This window comes from Cajanus cajan, chromosome 1 (assembly GCF_000230855.2).
Source record: "Cajanus cajan strain Asha chromosome 1, NIPB_CcT2T_4, whole genome shotgun sequence".
Taxonomy (NCBI): Eukaryota; Viridiplantae; Streptophyta; class Magnoliopsida; order Fabales; family Fabaceae; genus Cajanus; species Cajanus cajan.
The window spans coordinates 82884052-82904110 of NC_138517.1; the positions used below are offsets into that span (position 1 = coordinate 82884052).

Consider the following 20059-nt stretch of genomic DNA (forward strand, 5'->3'; position numbering starts at 1 on the left):
GGTAAGGAAGGGTGAGTTGAGATATAAGGGTGATCATGTGGGTTGGTGGGGTCATGGTGACAGTTGGCCAATCTTGCTAAGGTGTACATAAGGGTTGCACTAGCAATTAGCATCATGGAAATGTGTAGTGATATTATCCTATTTGATCAAAAGTAATGAGAGGAACAGTAGGAAACAGCCCATGTCCAGATCATATTCAATCCTGAAATACACATGGTTGTGGATGGGCCTCACTCTCTCTCTCATCTCATTCAACAGTAAGTTATGGCTCTAATTATTCAAATGCATAGGCGACAAACGAATGTTTGTCCCAAAGATTCTTATCCGTTCCCATCTCATGTGGTTGCTCATGGTTAAGATTAAACCAACCAGTATAAGTCGGTGGATCTACTTGTTTAACTGCTTGCACTGAGGATCCACTGGAATCCAACACTCATCACTCGTGAACTTTTGAATCCTAAATCCTAATCTTTTTAACAGAATACCATGATTAATTAATACATACTAAGATAATATACATAGGATATAAGATATTCTTATATTCTCACTTAATCATAAATTAAGGAGAAATATGTACTATACTTTTATCTAATCATAACAATAAGTTTATTAACATTTATAATAATTATTCTAAAACTCAAAAAATACTAGTCACATTCTCTCTGTTACTATATAGTTAATATTGTCTACAATTAATTAAATGTTAAAATTATGTTTTAGTCTTTATAAATCTATTTTTAATTCCTATAGTTTAAAATATTTTTTCTTTAATTTTTATACTTGTATTTTTTTTTAATTATTTTAGTCCTTATAATTTAATATAAATTTTTTAGTTTTTATACTTACAATTTTTTAATCTTTTTAGTTTTTTTTTTTAACATTGTCTCTTTTGTGTTAACATGACAATAATATTAATTCAATTTTTTTATCTTATTTTAAATTTATTTTATCAGAATTACTTTAAATTAAATCTTTTGATGTTTTGTGTCAAAATTAAATATCTCTAATATATATATATATATATATATATATATATATAATTAACAATAGAAATTAAAATGATTAAAACTACAAATATAAAAACTAAAAAAATACATCTTAAATTATAGGAACTAAAAATAATTAAAAAAGATAAGCATTAGAACTAAAAATATTATTTTAAATTATAAAAATAAAAAAGATAAGTGAAATTGTAAAGATTAAAAAAGTATTTTAATCTTCCTTAAAAGTCATAAGTTTTAATGGGTTATATCTACTACTAAATCTTGATTGATCTGTAAATAATATTTTTTTTGTAAAGATAGGAAAGATTACAAAGATGATCGCAGAAGGATTAAACCTAAGTCTTCATGTTTCTAACAACCCCAACCCTTCCCCACCCAACCACTAACTAGTGGTCGATTCATAAATAATATGTGAAACTTGAGAAATAAAAAAAAAATTTAAAAGAGTGTTATTACTCATGAATATTCTTTTTCTTCAAGAACCATATTAACAAAATCATACTAATTGAATATATAAAACGTTTTTTTTTTAATGTTAATAGCGCGTAGTTATTTTTAAAATTTATGGAAATCGAAACGTGTATTAAAGAGGCTTAGAATACTCATGACCTTAGACTCCCTCGATAATATCTCTTACTCTTAGTTATTAAATTATTGAGAATAGTTGAGAATTTTTTATGGACCATCCGAAGCCACAGCGCAGACATAGTGTGTGTCGGTGGTCACGTGAGGTGAACCGCGTGAGTTTTAGAAACCTTATTACTTTCATTTCATTTCATAATTGTTAAATTGAATTAAATTAGAAGAAAACTAAACTAAACTATAATAAATAGTTCACTAAACTGAATTGAACTAAAATAAATATTGACTAAACTAAATTAAACTATTATCTAATTTAGTGCACTATAGTTCTAGGAGTTTGAACTAAACTATAATATCAACTAAATTAAATTATTATTAACTATAAACTAAATTGAACTACATTAAAAAAATAAATTTAAAATCAACATTTTTAAATTGAGTTACCAAATCATTGATATTAATTATGAATTAAATTTAAAATAGTTTGAAATGTAAAACAAGTATAACATTGATAAAAGTCCACATGATGGATCTTTTACTCATATTTTTTGAAAATCAATCAAATCTTATTAATTTTTAATCAATTTACTGATCTTATTAATGATTAAATAAAAAGTTTAAAAATAATATCTAAATATTACATGTAACTATTTTTTTTAAGTTAATACGTTCTTTACAAAATAGTATGACTTTTAAAAATATTATAAAAATGTATACCGTTACTTTTATAATGTTGCGAACTCAATCGTTAAACTCAATTAATTAATATTATAATTTTTTAATTAAAATAATAATATTTTTTAGCATCAAAAATAAAATTATTTGGATAATAAAGAGATAAGTTTGTAATACATATATCATATTTCTTTTAATTTTTATAATAATTATATTAAAAATATAGAAAGAGTAATAATTACCAAAAGTATATAAATTTTTATTCAATTAATAAATAAAAATTAACTTTTTCTTTTAATCCTGTAAATTGATAAAAAGAAAAATGTGTAGTTATGCACAGTAACACTAAGCCACTAGTATACCGACTCAAAAGTAGGCAATAGGAAAAATTGAAAAGTTACGAAAAATGCAGTAATAATAAGAATTTTTTTTTTATTATTAATAGTTTAGTCTAACAAACTACTCTTTAAAAAGTAGTTTTAGATTTATAAAACTAAACATAAAATTCATTTTAGTTCAATTTTTATAAAAATAATTTAATTTTTTCTATTTTAATCTAATTTAGTTGTTTATTAATTTAGTTTTAATTAATTATTTAGAACATTTCCTAATTACAACTTTTTTTTTAATAATTAAAATGCACTAAATTACTTCTTATAATAGTTTAGTTTTTAAAAATTAAACTTAAAATATAATTTAGTTTAGTTTTTATTAAAATTAGTTTAATTTTTTATAGTTTAGTTTAGTTTAATTTTTAATAATAGTTTAGTTTAATATAGTTTTTTCAGCACCCCTATAAATGCTTTTATCTTTCTTTGTATGGTCCATGACTCATGAGTTGCACGTCAAATGATTTTTAGATAAGGGAGTGACTTAGTCGTCAATTTATTTAAGGAACATCTATCATACTTAAGAAGTATAGGATCACATCGGATGGGACGGATACTATCTTTCTTTTTTCTCATTCACCTTCTTTAATACCACTATTTATTTAGTAAGTATTTATGAAACTTTTATATATTTGTGAATATTTTAAAACATGTAAAATTTTAAATAAAAAGGTAATTAAAATTAAATAATTTTAAAATATATTTATATTAAAAATAATTTTATAATATATATTTATATAAAATAAATATGTATGACATATATATTTAGTGTAAAATAAATTAAATTAAATTATTTTATATGTAATTAAGAGTATTTTTAATATTTTTAAAATTTATAATTGATTTTGTGAATATTTATAAGTACGAATATTTTTGCCATCCTTAATTTTACGTAATTCAAGAAATAATATTTGTTGTAATTAATTTAGAATAATATAATTATTTTAAAATAAGGTTAAGAGAAAGTTTGATCTTGCTATCAAATTATCCTTCTGGATTACAATTTTTGCGAAATTAATAATATTTACGTATTCTATTTATCAAAGACCAATTATTGAAAAGATGTAAACCAACAGATAAAATTATATAAATATTTTTGTATGTTGAGTTTAGGATTTTTCTTTTTCATTAGTCAAATATAAAAATAATTTCTTTTAGAAGTTTGACAGATACAAAATAAGTGAATATCTCATATCAATTTAAATTTTTTATATTCATAAAAATTAAGATTTGAATCTTAATCATTTAACCGAATGACGTAAAACTTTAAATCCTAAACCCTAAACCCTAAATCCCTCACCATTTTTTAAATAGTTAATTTAGATATTAATTTAGTGTAAATTTTAATATGATTATTAGTACATACATTTCTCTCAATATTTTTTGTTGCAAAATATTTTGTAAGTTTAAATAATCATTCATTTTTATAGTTTTATAAATTTTACTATCTATGATATTTCTTATAAAATTTAAATAAGTAATTTATCAAAATTAGAAAATATTTTTTTAGTTAAGATTAATAAATATATCTTAAATTGATTTTTCAAAATTGTCCTTAAAATATTGAGACATTTGATATATATATATATATATATATATATATATATATATATATATATATATATATATATATATATATATATATATATATATATATATATATATATATATATATATATATAGGAGGGTTCAAACGACACCGGTGTAACTTTAACTAAGTGTTACACCGCTCAATAACTTTATATTAAATGTGAATTTTGTAAATCCAACCGTTAGATTGAAAGTTCATATCTTTTAGATCATATATATCAAATTTTATATTAATCTAAGATGATTTGATACTTCATTCTCGTAAAACAAAATTGACGTAATATATACATTTCAAAATATACTAAAATATGAACACTTTGATTACCTTCAAGTTGTTGTTCAATTTTAACAAAATTTGACATATATGATCTAAGAGATATGAACTTTCAATCTAACGGTTGGATTTACAAAATTCATATTTAATATAAAGTTATTGAGCGGTGTAACACTTAGTAAAAGTTACACCGATGTCGTTTGAACCCTCCTCATATATATATATATATATATGGGGAATGCTAATGTACTCCCACCTATTTTTTAGTGGGAGTATGTTAGCAACCTACACCAAAATTTTAGGACAAAAAAAACCACTCATTTCTTTTGATTTTGTTTATTTGTATAAAGGATATTATAGTAATTTAATTTAATTTTAAATGAAAATAAAATATTTTTTCTCTCTTATTAACTTCATTCTCCAATTCATTTATTTTTTCTAATTAATTAATTTTTATTTGTTCAGAGAAAAAAGGGAGAGACATCATGAGAGATGAGAGAGAAATGAGTTAAAGAAAGAATTTAATAAGAGAGAGATAAATATGTTAGAGAAAGAATTTAATAGGAAAGAGAAATGAGTAGGAGAAGGAATTTAATAGGAGAGATAAATGACTTAGAGTGAAGTTAATAAGAGAGAGAAAATATTTTACTTTCATTTAAAATTAAATTAAATTACTATAATATCCTTTATACAAATTAATCAAATCAAAAGAAATTAGTGGTTTTTTTGTCCTAAAATTTTGGTGTAGGTTGCTAACATACTCCCACTAAAAAATAGGTGGGAGTACATTAGCATTCCCCATATATATATATATATATGAGTTAATCATTCCTACATTGTCAGTATAAAATTTTTTACACTAGCAACCAATCATATCTTTTAAAGTTGCTTATTTTATTATTATTTTATTAAATAAGCAACTAACATGTCACTATTAAAATATATGATTGGTTGCCAGTGTAAATTTTTTTTACACTGACAGTGTATAGGTAATTAAATATATATATATTCTCAGCTTTCGCATTCTCATAACAAAAACAATATATCGAGACAAAAAATAAAATGTGCTTACCTGTTGAATTAAAAAATAATGTATGAAAGATGAATATTTTTTTTCAAAGAAAAAGTTAATACTTGAAAATAATTGATTATTTGATTCTTAATTAAAAATTTAAATATTATAATAATGAAAAATATTACCTTTTGATTCATATAGTTAAAAATAATATGTATAGAAACTAAAATAAAATAATTTTAATTAATATGTAATAAAAATAAATTTATAAAAATAAAAATTAATTAAATAAATAAAAGCAGTAAAAATAGAGATTAAAATATAATTCTTTAATTATAGAAACTTAAAAAATGAAATTCACAAAAACTGCTTGAAAAAAAATGGTATTTAATAATTTAAACAATTTTTTTTATCATTGACATCTTTACATAAAATTTTAAATATGTTTTTAGTCCCTATAAAATTAGCAAGTTTTGGTTTTGGTTTCTATAAAAATAATTTCTTTGTTTTTCATCCTTATAAGATTAGAACTATTGTTTTTAGTCCCTATTTTTATTTGATCATTTTTAACTACATTTTTACTTATTGAAAAGTGAAGTAACAATATTATATGTTATCTAAAACCATTAATGATATCATATTAATATTTAAAATCTCTAAAAAAATTTATAGGTCTTTAAAATTATTATTATTTATCTATCTTAAAATGATTATTAAGGATTAAAATAATAAATTTAAATTTTAGAGGGATGAAAATAAAATATAAAAAAAATATTTTACAGAGATTAAATTTAAAATTAACTCATTTTACAAAAAAATTAAAAATAATATTTATAAACTTTAGAAGGATAAAAATTATTTTTTTACAGAGATTAAAATCAAAATTATCTATTTTATAGGGTTAAAAATACATTTAAATCATATTTTGAATATATTTATTGATAAAAAAATATCGGGATTCGGGCGAGTTTTCCACACTTTGTGGAATCCTTTTCCACCAGATTCGGTTCCATGGCTGCTGTCCATCAAATTTTCACTCTCCCCTGTTCTCCATCAAAGTAAAATAAAATGAAATTAAACAAAGTATAATAAAATGAAATAAATTAAAAAAAAATAGAGTAAATAATCTGAAATATTTTCACTTTATTGTTTAATTATAAATTATTATGCATAAATTTGTTAGTTTTTTATATTGTTTCAATATTAATCGTATTTCAAAATTTGTACTAATTTTAATAATAAATGTTGAAACAATATTCCTATCCACATATTATTTGGACCAAAGTGATGAATAGTTGAGAAAGACAAAAACATTTGACAGTATGTCAATGTCTACGGCCAAGTGAAGGGAGGAACCTTCCTGGAAGTGCAGGTTCGAATTTAGAAACCAACATCTTATTTAATTTTCAACTCAGATATCGTCCCACTTCTCATCAGAACTATGATAGTATTATTGACATGATATGGTCACAATAGTAAATGGTCCCAAATATAATACGTACTTGACACATCCATAGACATGAATCACATAGCAAGCAATCTTTCGTAACTTATCAATCAAGTAAAAGTAAAGATGATATTTTTGTCCATAAATAAGTACTAAACATAAAAATATGTCATTGACGGGCATCATATAGTCATGAAAATTCAACATTAAGGCATCTATTTGAATCGCAAAGCAGATTTTTTTCTTCTTACAGTGATCACACTAAAGATAGAATTTGAAACTTCATGGATATTATTCTAACCTCCCATATATATGTACTAAACCAACTCTATCTATAATAATGCATGCCTTGTTAATGAATCGTTGTAAACTTAAATCAGATAATAAATCTCAATATCTATTATCTACTTTCAATTACAATGTGTATGATGAGGTCTTACATTTATCCTCCCAAGCATACAAGGTACAAGTCTAAAAGTTTCTTTAGGACCATTATTCCACTCCTGACATGGTTCCTTAACACTAGTAAATAGTCCGGTATAGTAATTTTCAACGTATCAATAATTTCTTGCCAAGTGATGCACGTAGACATGTACATCACTTTTCTAACACAAATTAAATTAACAAACTATCAGGATCAAGATATTTTTAATTGAGATAAAAGCCGTGAGAATGTTGTAAAATGGAATAGCCAAAGCAAAACTCATGGTCATGTGGGTGACAAAACAAAACCACGGCATCAATATGTATTGACTAGTCATCCGCGAATAAGTTTTACAGGGTAGAAGCAGTTAACTTTGTCTAATCAATATGGGCAAATTTTTGTGATATCAGATACTGATCAAGCAATTATGGTGGTGGAACCTTGAAAATTCCAGCAGTGAAGTATATTTGCATGTCCAAAATTATGTTCCTCCAGCTGTATCCATATCAGTAACCCCACTAACTCCTTTGAAAACAAGGCTTAAATTTCTGGGACAGGAGAATCTTTCTGTCGTCCTAGCTGGTTGTACGCTTTACATGGACAACATCCTCGGTAAGTTTACACACTGCAGTGATAAAGTACCCTAAAAAGGGAGGATTGGGATTTGGGATGGAAAAGAGTGAGGGGGAAGCAGAAAGAAAAACTAAAGAAATAAAAGGATATCAATGAGCATGTAATTCAATTAGTATGTGATAGCTCAAAAATATTCACTAATGTCGAGTTCGAATATTACTGCTTAATACTATTAATTATCTATATTTCTTTCTTCTCATCATATTTATACTTCTCTATCTTTTTGTTAATAGGTGCCATATAGATGGAAGGTGTCTCACTAATCGTTTATCTTTTGACATGCATGATCTACTATAATTAAGAATCACGTCAAAATTGATGTAAAAGTAATGAATTGTTACTTCCATTATCTACATCCTAAAATTGGTGTGAATCTAAACATGTTCAAATTGTTCCCACAATTTAGTTGAAAACACATCAGAATTTAGAAGGCATATATACCAAAGATGCACCGAGATATGAGTTGCCTGAATTCAAGTAAAAAAAAAGTCAATATCAAATTCATTAGTTAAAATTTAAATGTATAGTATAAACACAAATAATGTATACTTTACAGTAAAAGGTATCAGGCCTAAGATCAGTACGGCTTCCAATTATAAATAGCCACCGTCAAAATCTTTGAAGCAGACACATTAAAGGAAGGTCATGTTCACACACAACTGGTCAAATCCTAGTGGGACGCTTTAGATTTTGCCGTGTGTCCTTGTATGTGCTGTGTTTCTTGCTGATTAGTGATTCTTAGACAAAAGTTCAAAAAATTACCATTTCAAACACTCGAGTTAGTACTTCATAGTCCTTGTATTGTCTCATGCCAGTTAGTGTCTCATGTGAGTCACGTACACTTGAGTCAGGCATGACATTTAAAATCCTAGTTGGACGCTTCAGATTTTGTTGTGTTGTGTCTCATGCCAGTCAAAAGTTTAATTTTTTGTTTGATTAAAATTTTCTGCTATATTTGTATTTTAAATCAATTCCTTTATTTTTTTTTTTTTGAATATGATACACGCAACATTTCAAAATTGATAATTAAAAATTAATCTGTACTTGTGAAACATGGTTATTATTGGTCTAGCATCATTATTTCAACATAGACAAAAATTAAACCTGAAAAAACTAAATCGACCTCCTGTATCACAGAACATAGGGGTGTTCATAGATCGATTTTTTGAAAAAACCGATCCAAACCGAACCGAACCGTTTTATAAAAGTGGATCGGTTAACTGATCCATTTTTTATAAAGTGGATCGGTTTGGTTTTTCTAAAATATGGATCAGTTTTTTTGAAATTGGATCGGTTCGGTGCGATGCAGTTATCCACTTTTTTACTCACATATGGATCGGTTTTTTTAGAAAACCAAACCGAACCGAACCGATCCACTTTGTAAAAATGGATCGGATAACTGAACCAGTTTTATAAAGTGGTTCGGTTCGGATTTTTTTCCAAAATGGATCGGATTTTTCAATATAGATCGGTTCGGTTATGGATCGGTTCGGATCAATTTGAATTTTTTGCACACCCCTAACAGAACAGACGTTACATCTACTAAACTAAGAAACTTAGTTGGATTGCTTGATTTTTATGCCATTTACTGTTTTCCCTTATTAATTGTGATAGTGTGAGTATATTTTTCTTGTTCATAATTGTTTTATTCGAAATAGGGGCAAAGTGAGGGGGGCCTGGAGAGGGGACATGGTCCTTCTTCCCCTCCCTATTTTTTTAAAATGTATCAAAATTACTTTTAAGAATATAATTTTTGTTTATAAAAATTATTATAAGTTGATAGATCAAAATTATTATTTTAGTTTACACTTATGAAAAGAAAAAAGAGAGAAATATATATTGGATTAATATGTATATATATATATATATATATATATATATATATATATATATATAATGTCCTAGAAAGAGAGATAAAAGAAATATAAATAATAATAAAATATTTATGATATAAAAATATGTACATATAAGTGTTAAAAAAAATTAGTCCCCTCAAAATAAAGTTCTAGCTCTGCCCCTGGTTCGAAATATGCAGATAGAGATACAAGTTATGTTTGCTCAATGGGCCGGACTAGCTATAGCAGTATGTTAACTTAAAGTCCAAACAATGCGGGATTGGACCGACCCAGAGGACTTCGGACTGGTTTGTGTAATAGGTGGGAACGTGCAAAGTGCAAACACTGAGATGTTTTACTTGAGTCAATAGTGGCCTACCACCACATGATATTTAACACCTAGTGCGAGAGAGAAAAATGTATATACAATAGATTATTTGACTTAATAAAAAGAAAGAGAAAGAAAAATAAGAATTGTTGATTAGGTGTTTAAAATCACCACTCATAAAGAATATAATAATACATATGCGTATATGTAACAGTGGAGAAGAAAGTCATGAACAATCAAATTCACCCATGTGTATCGTGAGGCAAACATGGTAGCTGATTGTACGGCAACATTGGCTCACAATACTGCCATTGGTTTTCATGTTGTAAACAATGCTCCCCGTGTCTGTGCTAATTTGCTGTTGCATGATAAATGGACCTCCCTATGCCTAGATTCGGCAGAGTACTTAGTATGTTTAGGGCTTTCAAGCCCTCCTTAACACAAAAAAAAAAAAAAAAAAAAAAAAAACAGTGGGGTAATCGTATTCCTATCTCTGGTGCAATAGATTTACACTAATTGTTAGCTTAATAAGCTATATTACATGGTTAAATAGCCGATAAGAATAGTCATCGTATTCCTATCTCTGGGGTCATCGTATTCGTAGCTCTAGTGCAATAGATTTACGCTGATCGTTAGCTTAATAAGCTACATTACATGTTTAAATAGCCAATAAGAATAGTTCCTTCCACAGATCTTCGGATACATATAAAGAGCACAATTTTTGAATTTGATAAGTTACATGTTAGAACTTAAGTATATAAAAAGAGTCCAACTCAAAAAACAAACCCATTAGGTAGAACAACCTCAAGAATTAAATATCATATGAACTTCATATTCTACTCAACGTGGGACTCCTAACATTATATCACATTACATGGTTACATAAGTTACGTTACATTAGTTAAATTCTATTTGATACAAACATTTCATAGGAAAATGACGTCTTTCATGTAAAGAGCACAATTTTTCTGCTTTCCGAAACATAGAGGAGGAGGACGATATCTTCACTCAAACTCACAGGGTACCGGATTAATACAACCATAACAATGAAAATAAAACACCGTACTATTAAAAGAACTAGGAAGCAAATCTTTTCCACTATAAGAAAACAATTATAAGGTCAACTTGTTACAGTTAAAACTTAAAAGTACAACGGTGGAAAATGAGTAGCTCAAAATATAGGATGCTAAATTGCTAATGATACATATGCATAACACAACAAAAATGCCATTAAAACGAGACGTACCGTATTTTCATTTATCACTCTCTATCAAGTAATAGGGATGAAAGTCAGAAACAAACTGAATAATTGAAGTTTATGGAGTTATCATTTGTTAACGATCATTGTGGAACAGAGTGGAAGAGAGCCACATCCCCATATCTGCATGTAACTCCTAAACAGGGCATAGAACTCGGAGTGTTTCAGCTCCTTCGGGATGAACCTGTTAGAAGTATAAATCATCAACTACACAAGCTTTACCTTGGCATTTCATTTGAATTATCATTAACCTTTTACAGGGTGCAGGCTTTTCATTAAGAGGCTTCAGCCAGATAAAATTAACATCCAACTAACCTTTTACAATATTCTAAATGCTTTTGAAGAATTGAAACTTTTACTAAACGGAGACAAATTTTGAAGAAAAAATAAATAAGAATATAAATAATTATTTCTTCATTTCAACTTGCATTGATCCATTGTTATATTGTAACCGAAGAAAAAATTATAAAATGTATCTTCTAAATTTTTAGAAAGGCCGCCCTAATATAATAAGCTGACTTCTAAAAGCTTAGAAACATAAATGGGGATGTTTCGTGCAAATTGCAAAACAAATTGTTAATGACTGACATCCAAAGTAAACTCTTCGTAACAACTTTGAAGTTTATTAACAGTATTGGTTCTATACTTTAACCATTTTGTTGGTCTCTAGTTTAACCAGATTTTGAATTAATTCCTGTTCAAAAGTTTCTAAACGGGTCCTTGGAATTACTAAACGTAATATTTAATTTGGTCCCATGCCAACACCTTTACCAGCTATTAGGCATCCGTTAATTAGTGATACGGTAGCATATGGTGAGCTTATGTGGCAATTTTTTTTTTTGGCTTGAATGTATCATAAGGTGACCAAATCAACCCATTTCATGCCACCTCTCTAGTCCAAGCGGGCAAAACTGATTGCCACAAACTCACTCCATTTGCCATGTCGGCTCTAATTAACAGATACTGGATACTAGGTAATAATTGAAAGCCAATCAGAACAATTTTGCAATTCTAAGAGTCCTATGTGAAACATTCTAACTCTAGAGATTAATTTTTAACTATAGGAACCAATAGATAGATGTAAAACTTAATTAATATTAACAAGTTATTGGACAAATGCAAATTACACCAAGAAAAAATAAGAGATGATTTCCCTATCCCTTCATAAATATATCTTTTTGTGAAACACTTACTCTTCCTTTGGCTGTGGTATTTCTCTATACTTCCATACCAACTCCACTGCATACAGAGTGCAACAATCCGTAGAATTCCAGCAGCAACAACTTCAGCAAATGCCATTAAGAAAGACCTCTGAGGGGATAATCCAGCAGTTGCTAGGGATAGTGCAATTCCCTCAAAATTGCAAGAAACAGTAAAATTGCCACATTTTATGCCATCCAAAGCTTTCTGAGCAACTTCTTCAGCTTTCATTGAACCAGACGAGGATGCAATGATTTTGGTAAGCTCTGGTTTTCTCTTGTTCTCTGTAAAAGTAACCTTTCAGCTTGTACTTCCTCATTGATTACACGATACATAAACTTCACAAAAGATGCTATGATGTATAAACAGATATTTAACATGCCGAAAGCACAACTTTCATCTTTGTAAACCTCTGAAGCACAACAGATATTTACTAAGCTTTATCATCTTACTTCTTCAAAAACTAACATGTATTAAGGGTCTGTTTGGATAAGTTTTCTAAAGAAGCACTTCTAGGCAAGAAAAATAGGAAGGAAAGTCGAACTAAACTTATCCATAAACTAAAATTAGCTTATGCATAGATTAAAATAAAGATTTTGGAGAAGTTAATAAGAGAGAACTTCTGTAAATTAGCTTATGCATAAATTAATTTTAATTTATTGAAGAACTTATTTCATCTTTTCTGGATAAGTTTTTCCAAATAGATCCTAAGTTGATTTTAGCTTATGAAAGACATACTTTCTTATTTTCTTCATGTATAACTGTTGATGGAAAAGTTTATTCAACTAAAGATAATCATGGATTGAAACTAATTAGAAAAGGAAAGACAATCTAGTAGTGGAAGTAGCAAAAGTAACATGTATGAGAAATAAAGTCAAATCCAATTTAATACACACCTTCTGCTAATCCGGGAGTATCGGTATCTGGAGGAAAAATCAGAGAAACATGAATGTTATCTGCTACAACCTCTTGTTGCAACGCCTCTGCCAAACCACGAAGGCCAAATTTACTCGCGGAATAAGCCACATAACCATAAATGCCCACCTAAAACAATAATAACATAAAAAATTGTTTCAGAACAAATAAAATAGGGCAGAAAGAGGGGCAGGGTGAGGGGGTGTACCTGACCAGCCTGTGAGGAAACAAGGGCAATGGAAGCGGGCAGCGGGTCCTTGCGGTTCTTCATAGCGGGCAGCGCGGCCTTGATGAGGTTCAACGTTCCCATGAGGTTGACGTCCATCGTGAACTTCACCTCACTCAATTCCATCTTCTCCAGCTCCAGCGCATAGAACACGCCGTGGTTCAGGAGCAGCACGTCCACGGGGCCGGCCTCGTCCACGGCGCGCTTCACGGCGTCGAAGTCCCGCACGTCCGCCGCGAACACCGCCACATCGATGCCCGTGGCCAGGCGGATCGCATTGCGCGCCTCCTCCAGCTTGCCCGGGGAGCGCGCCAGGATGGAGACGCGCGCTCCCTCCGCCGCCGCGCGGTGCGCCAGCGCGAGACCGATGCCGCTGGATCCGCCGGTGATGAAGACGTGGCGGTTCTTGATTGGGATCTTCACGGGACGAGGGCGGACCAGGAAGAAGAGCAGGGCCAGAAGGGCTACGGGAAGGAGAAACAGAAGGAAGAAGGCGAAGGACGCTTCCGCCATTGGTGATGAATCGTGCTTCGGAAATGGATACCAGTTTTGTAACTTCCTATACACTATGTATATGTAAGTGTAACCCCTTACTTTGACTTTGACGTGGCAGCATCCAATTTCTTCAATCTCGATCATTCTTATGCTTCCATTATTTCTCCTAATTAAGAATTAGTTCGCTTAATTACACATTTTTCTCACTAAATCTCATGATATTTCCTAATTTTTATTTCTTAATTTTTAATTTTTACTTCTTTTTGCTTGTTTTTTAAAATTCTACATATTTTATCACTTCACATTAAGAATCATTAATTTATTGTGAACATCTCATCTCTCATCTCATTTGTTTCTCATATTATAAACAGTAAACATGCAATGTTAATAGACAATTAAGCAAAAATAAAAAAAATTAGCAAATAAACTTTACCAAATCGTGCAATTTTAATGGCAAAATGCGCCATTAAACCTCATTATTTTTAAGTATATCTTTTTTTGAAAGTTTTGTTCATAATCGATTAATAATTAGTAAGCGCGCGGTACCCATAAACTAGTATGGGTCAAAGAACCATTGCTTGAATAGTTAAAATTAACATAGTGGGGTTGTGATTTTAGCCTGCATTTTTCAAGAAATGACTTGCTAGATGAAACTGAGTGCAAGAGAGGGACGTAAATCTCGTTTGGTTCCATGTTTGTCACGTTGCAAGTTGCAACAGAGAATGACTTTAAGTGGTGTTCATTTCAACAGTAGGAAATGTGAATTCATATTTATGATAAATTAACGTGTAGCTTCCATATTTTAAATGCAACGGGATTCCAAATGTGAATTGCACGCTCCCTGAAAACGATAATATTGCTAATTTTAATTTGTATAACTATATTGACAATTGAACAATAAACAAAAATGGATAATTACATGTCCATTATCCACTCTAATCTATAGGCAAAAGTAAGAAATGGAGTTCGTAGGAAAGAATAGGTATATTGATTTTGCTTTACATCCATAAGCAAAATAAAATGGTGGGCATTGAGCATTACTAGTTGCGTCTAAGAGAAGTTTGATGTTTTAGGAAGAAGGCGTAGAGTAGGTGATTCCAAGTATCTGGCACACCAGGGAGACACCAGTGGCTGCAATCTTGGCGATGGAAAGGTGCGGGGCCCGCATTCGGGCCTAGATAATATATGGATGAATGCCCATCTTTTCTCTGAGCTGTCATCCGAGTTACGTTCAATATCTTCAACTTCAAAACTTCACTGCTGTTTCTGTGTGATGATATCACAGAATTCGCTATTTTGAACTGTGACCAGTTATCATTAGGCACCAATGACGAACCAAGCTCTGGCAGTGTTTCTAAATGGCAGCTTCCACCCTTTCTCCAATCTCCACCTCTGCATCAGAGAATCAAAAATGAATTGAACTAAATTGTTCGAAAATTAAATTGAATTACAAAAATTAAAATATTTTTACAAAACGGTAAAAATTAAATATATCTAACATATTCTGTCTTAATAGATTAGTCCAACAATCTAACAATCCAAGCTTTAACAAAAGTGATTCAAAAAAATTGTGTTAATTTTGTCGAGCTCAACAGGATAACCAGACTATGTAGGACAACTAATTTTTTGACTCAAATTTTTATATATATTTTCTTTGAAAAAATTAAATAAAAGAATAAAATAAAGTTAAAAATATTTATTATCTTGATAGATCAACAAGTTAAAATTATTCTATTCAAAATATCATAATAGTTTAATATATTTTAAATTACAATTCAATTCAAAATTTTACAATATAGTTCAATTCAATTTACTTGAACTAATGTGTAATTCAATTTAGTTCAAACAAACTTTTTTAAGTTCAATACAATTTTTAACTCTATCAATTTTACTCACGTATCCAAGAATATGTACTATGACATTGCATATTTTCACACCTAACTTAGGAGAGCAATGCAAATGATACCATTAGAAGAGTGTCATTTGCAAAAATGAAACAAATTGCATACCTGAAATGCACAGGGGCATAAGTACGAAAGAAAACTTGGGTCTTCCCAGGATTTACTGTATTTTGTATCCATTTCAACACTGTCTCAATGGACCTCTTATATGCTTCTTCTACCTTCATTTCCAACTTTACTTCCATACCTTCTTGGAAATAACAACCCCTGGACAATTATAGAAAAAATCAAATCCTTCCCCCAACGTGAAAAATACACATAAATGCATGATATCATGCATAAGTCAAAATAACATGATAAGATTCGGGGGGGATTGAGTTACCCTCTTATGGTTTTCTCATAGTTCCACCAGTGTCCTGTGTTAAGAATCAGGACATCTGCATGTCTCCATTTCGAAGAGTACCAATCCATTTGATCCAATTTCAGGGTTGTCTTAATCTTTCCATTAGTTGTAGGAGGAGGCCGGCTTTGCAACACAAGAAATGGAGCTCTGTAGTATTCCACGGTACAGTTAAAATCCTTGAATCTGAACACCAAGAACCCCTTGTGCTTTGTAATTGGGCTACCATTCACTTCATAGATTGATTCCTTGTTTGGAACTCCAGAAGAGAGCATGCACAATAGTGACTCCCATTGGTTCCTCCCAATCGAATCCCCGGCAAACACTAGGCGTTTGTTTCGCAGTTTTTCTAACATCATTGTAGCATTGAATCTGTGTTTGTTAGGGAGAAGTCCAATGTTTAGATTCACTTCTACTTATCCATCAAATCAGTCAGAGTATGAATTATGTTTGAACAGAAACAAAATTAGTCTGTCAGGCTTGTTATTGAACACAAATTATTGGGGAAAAAATAGCAATAAAGGTGTCCACTTCATCACTCTTCGAATAAAATAGATGAAGTTTTGCAGAAAAAAATAAGGGTGTAAATTAACCAATATATATCGTTATTTCACAAATACAAAGCATGAATAAACATATAGTTCCAGCCTCCAGGGCATTGATTAACGGCTATGGATGCAACTAATGCTGTTTAATCCAAAAAGAAAGAAGAGCGACAGTGTGCATGTGTATGTAAGTTGTCATATAATACTAAAACTGTTGAGTTTTGTAATAATTAATTTGAACTTATAATCTATTATAGTGAAAATTAAACTAAAAATATGAATGACAAAATAATATTCTTAGGTCACTAATTGACAATTCCCCGTCTATTTCAATGCGGCCATCCCGAAAGGATTGTAGTTCCGCGTGAAAATTAGATACCTCAAAATTTTGTTTAGCACGTTATATCATCATATATATACCACTTAAAAAACTTATCGAGAATCATCTATCCCAACTGGCCAAGTCAAGCAGCATTAGGCAAAAATTGTCATTTTCTCAAAGTTCCCAGGTCAGATAAATTACCATAAAAAATAACCAATAGTCACCCGATAGGCCAATAGCGGGGTCACTCTCAAAAGATGCCGGATAAGAATAGAGTAAGACGTGCACAAAGTCAAGAAGTCGTGCATCATTAACACTATGACGTGACCAAAGTGGAAAATTTCACACACTAAGATGAGTGTTTTTTTTTATAAGGAAAATATTACTTCGAGTTTCTATTAGTGAAAATTGAACATTGACATTTGCTGACACCTTGGTAGAAACTAAAAACAATTGAATTTACCATTTCCATTCTACATTTCTGAGCAGCCAAAGGGTGGTGAAAACAATGGCCAATGTTTTGTTCTAGTTTGTGATTGGTCCCAAAGATGGGGCAAAAAAAACATCATACGAGTAAGTTTTACCTGGGCAAGTTGCAAGCTTTGGGTTGCCACCTCCACTTTGTGTAGAATAAATCGGGTCTTCCATTCTCCGAACACCGAAATCCTCCATCGAGAAAGCTACAGTCTTTAGAGTGATACAAAGGGTAACTTTCATCCCAAACCCAGTTACCTTCAAACAAATCACACCCACCACCTTTTTCTCCAAGAAATTCAACTATATGCACACGTTCCTCTACTGAACCTGTTCTTTTCTCTTGCGACCAAGTAAACTTCTCAGGTTGACCCGAGAACCCGAATCTTGCAGCGAGTTCTCTGTAATCCAAGTAGAAAAAGCTGCATATAACAAAGGCAGATACTAGTAAAAACCCGGCAACGACCAAGGACGGTTCGAACAACCTTAAACTTAAACGCTTCACCCTCCTTAAAGTTTCAAACACTGGCATGGGTTCCACGTGTTGTTGTGTGGACCTCTTAGAAGACATTGGATTGAGTTGAGAGAGAGAGAGAGAGAGAGGAAAATAATTGAAATTCGAGAATCTGGGTTAGTGGCAGTTGAAGTTGTGTTGTGAGAAAAAAAAGAGAAAGATGGTGACAAGTTCGTAAACGCAGAAGGGTGGCATGCAAGTAATGTTCATTGGCCCCTTTGGCGAGGCTTGCTTGACGGGTCAGTTTCGAAAATATCGTGAATGAAAAGCCAAAAATAAAATAAAGGAAAGATATGGGTGATCAATAAGCAAGGAAGCATATTCATGCCTTCGTATTTAATACTCTATTTAATTTGGTTGTGATTAAAATTAAAAACTCAAATCACAATTTGACTATTACAACTTTTTTATATGACCGTTTATTATTTTTAAATCGTTAATTAGCACAAATTATTATTAATATGGTTTTTTAATTAGTATATAATAAACTTAACATACATGATAATTTACGATTCATTAATAGTAGTATAAAATTATTTTATATAGGTGGATTGCTAAATTTTAAGTATAATAAATTGAGTAAACATTTAATTTAGTTTGAAAGATGATAGAGGAGGTGAATAGGTTCTTAAAAGATTTTTTATAACATGTTTCTAAGTGATTTTAATTTTGTTATACAAGTTAATCTTTCCATAATACTTTATTATTAATTATGTTAATTTCTTAAATAGGAGTTAAGTGTCAAGTTTACACTGATTCTCCTCTCAAATAGTTATTTTTTCCTAATCACCTAATATAGACTATAATGGAAGATTTTGATACTTTTCAATCAGTAATAGATAATTTGTCATGTTTAAATATTTTGGTCATGTGTGCCCTAGTTAAAATAGAATGTTATTATTGGGTTTCGTGAGTTTCTTATAATTGAATTTTTTTTTGTCCCAATCATCCTTAATTTCCTTGTTTGTTTTGGCTAAAGATTTAACATTATAAATCCTAAAATATTGAATTTGGAGTTTAGCAAAATGAGTTATCTCAAATAAGGATGCGTCAATCGAATATGGGTGTTTATGTTATGTTTAGTGAATTGCAAAACTCTTTTAGTATAAATGAATAAGAACTTAGTGGTAATGGGAGTGAATGGGAAGAAACAAGTCATTCAAACTCGATAATGTGTTATGTTTAGGGAATTGCAAAACTCCTCTAGTAGAAATGAATAAGAACTTAATGGGAGTGAATGAGAAGAAATAAATCATTCAAACTTATTTTAATTATTTTAAATTAAATTAAAAATTAAACCTTATTTTGTCATATATCTAAATCTAGTTAACTTGTAATTATTACATGGTAATTGGGAGAGAGTCTAGTCATGAAATTAACAAAATAAGTAATTGAGTATAATGAAAAGACTAATTTGCATAATCTAGTTAAATTTAGAAGTTTATATGTCACAAATAATCTTTTAAAAATCTATTGGTGACTTCTACGATCTTTTAAGGACTAAATTGAGTGTTTACTCATAATAAATTACATATTATAATAATTATAAAACTATTAAGATAAGTCAAAGTTAAGATAATATACATAAGGTCCTAGTTTAAATCATGGTATTA

At 29.6% G+C, this 20059-nt stretch overlaps 2 protein-coding genes across 2 annotated transcripts; both read right to left on the bottom strand.

The window, feature by feature from the left end:
- Positions 1 to 11264: 11264 nt before the first annotated feature.
- Positions 11265 to 14449, bottom strand: TSC10A (NAD(P)-binding Rossmann-fold superfamily protein). The gene is made up of 4 exons (XM_020367822.3): positions 13778 to 14449; positions 13551 to 13698; positions 12648 to 12938; positions 11265 to 11638 (listed from the first exon to the last, which is right to left on the bottom strand). Exons 1-4 carry the CDS (start codon positions 14432 to 14434, stop codon positions 11619 to 11621), a joined length of 1116 nt encoding a protein of 371 aa, XP_020223411.2. The 5' UTR covers positions 14435 to 14449; the 3' UTR covers positions 11265 to 11618.
- A 685-nt stretch (positions 14450 to 15134) lies between these two features.
- TBL10 (trichome birefringence-like protein (DUF828)) lies at positions 15135 to 18731 on the bottom strand. Its single transcript, XM_020367660.3, has 4 exons — positions 18043 to 18731; positions 16574 to 16963; positions 16300 to 16458; positions 15135 to 15682 (listed from the first exon to the last, which is right to left on the bottom strand). The coding sequence occupies exons 1-4, from the start codon at positions 18501 to 18503 to the stop codon at positions 15331 to 15333; spliced, it is 1362 nt and encodes a 453-aa protein (XP_020223249.1). The 5' UTR covers positions 18504 to 18731; the 3' UTR covers positions 15135 to 15330.
- Positions 18732 to 20059: the final 1328 nt, after the last annotated feature.

Excerpts from the sequence above, each read along its gene's own strand:
- TSC10A (XM_020367822.3), bottom strand. The coding sequence starts at position 14,434 with ATGATCGAGATTGAAGAAATTGGATGCTGCCACGTCAAAGTCAAAGTA. Across the intron at positions 13,699-13,777 it reads TTTCCTCACAGGCTGGTCAG|GTGGGCATTTATGGTTATGT; the intron begins GTACACCCCCTC and ends TTATTGTTTTAG. Across the intron at positions 11,639-12,647 it reads ATACCACAGCCAAAGGAAGA|GTTCATCCCGAAGGAGCTGA; the intron begins GTAAGTGTTTCA and ends TACTTCTAACAG.
- TBL10 (XM_020367660.3), bottom strand. The coding sequence starts at position 18,503 with ATGTCTTCTAAGAGGTCCACACAACAACACGTGGAACCCATGCCAGTG. Across the intron at positions 16,459-16,573 it reads TATGAGAAAACCATAAGAGG|GGGTTGTTATTTCCAAGAAG; the intron begins GTAACTCAATCC and ends ATAATTGTCCAG. Across the intron at positions 15,683-16,299 it reads TATGCCCCTGTGCATTTCAG|AGGTGGAGATTGGAGAAAGG; the intron begins GTATGCAATTTG and ends TCTCTGATGCAG.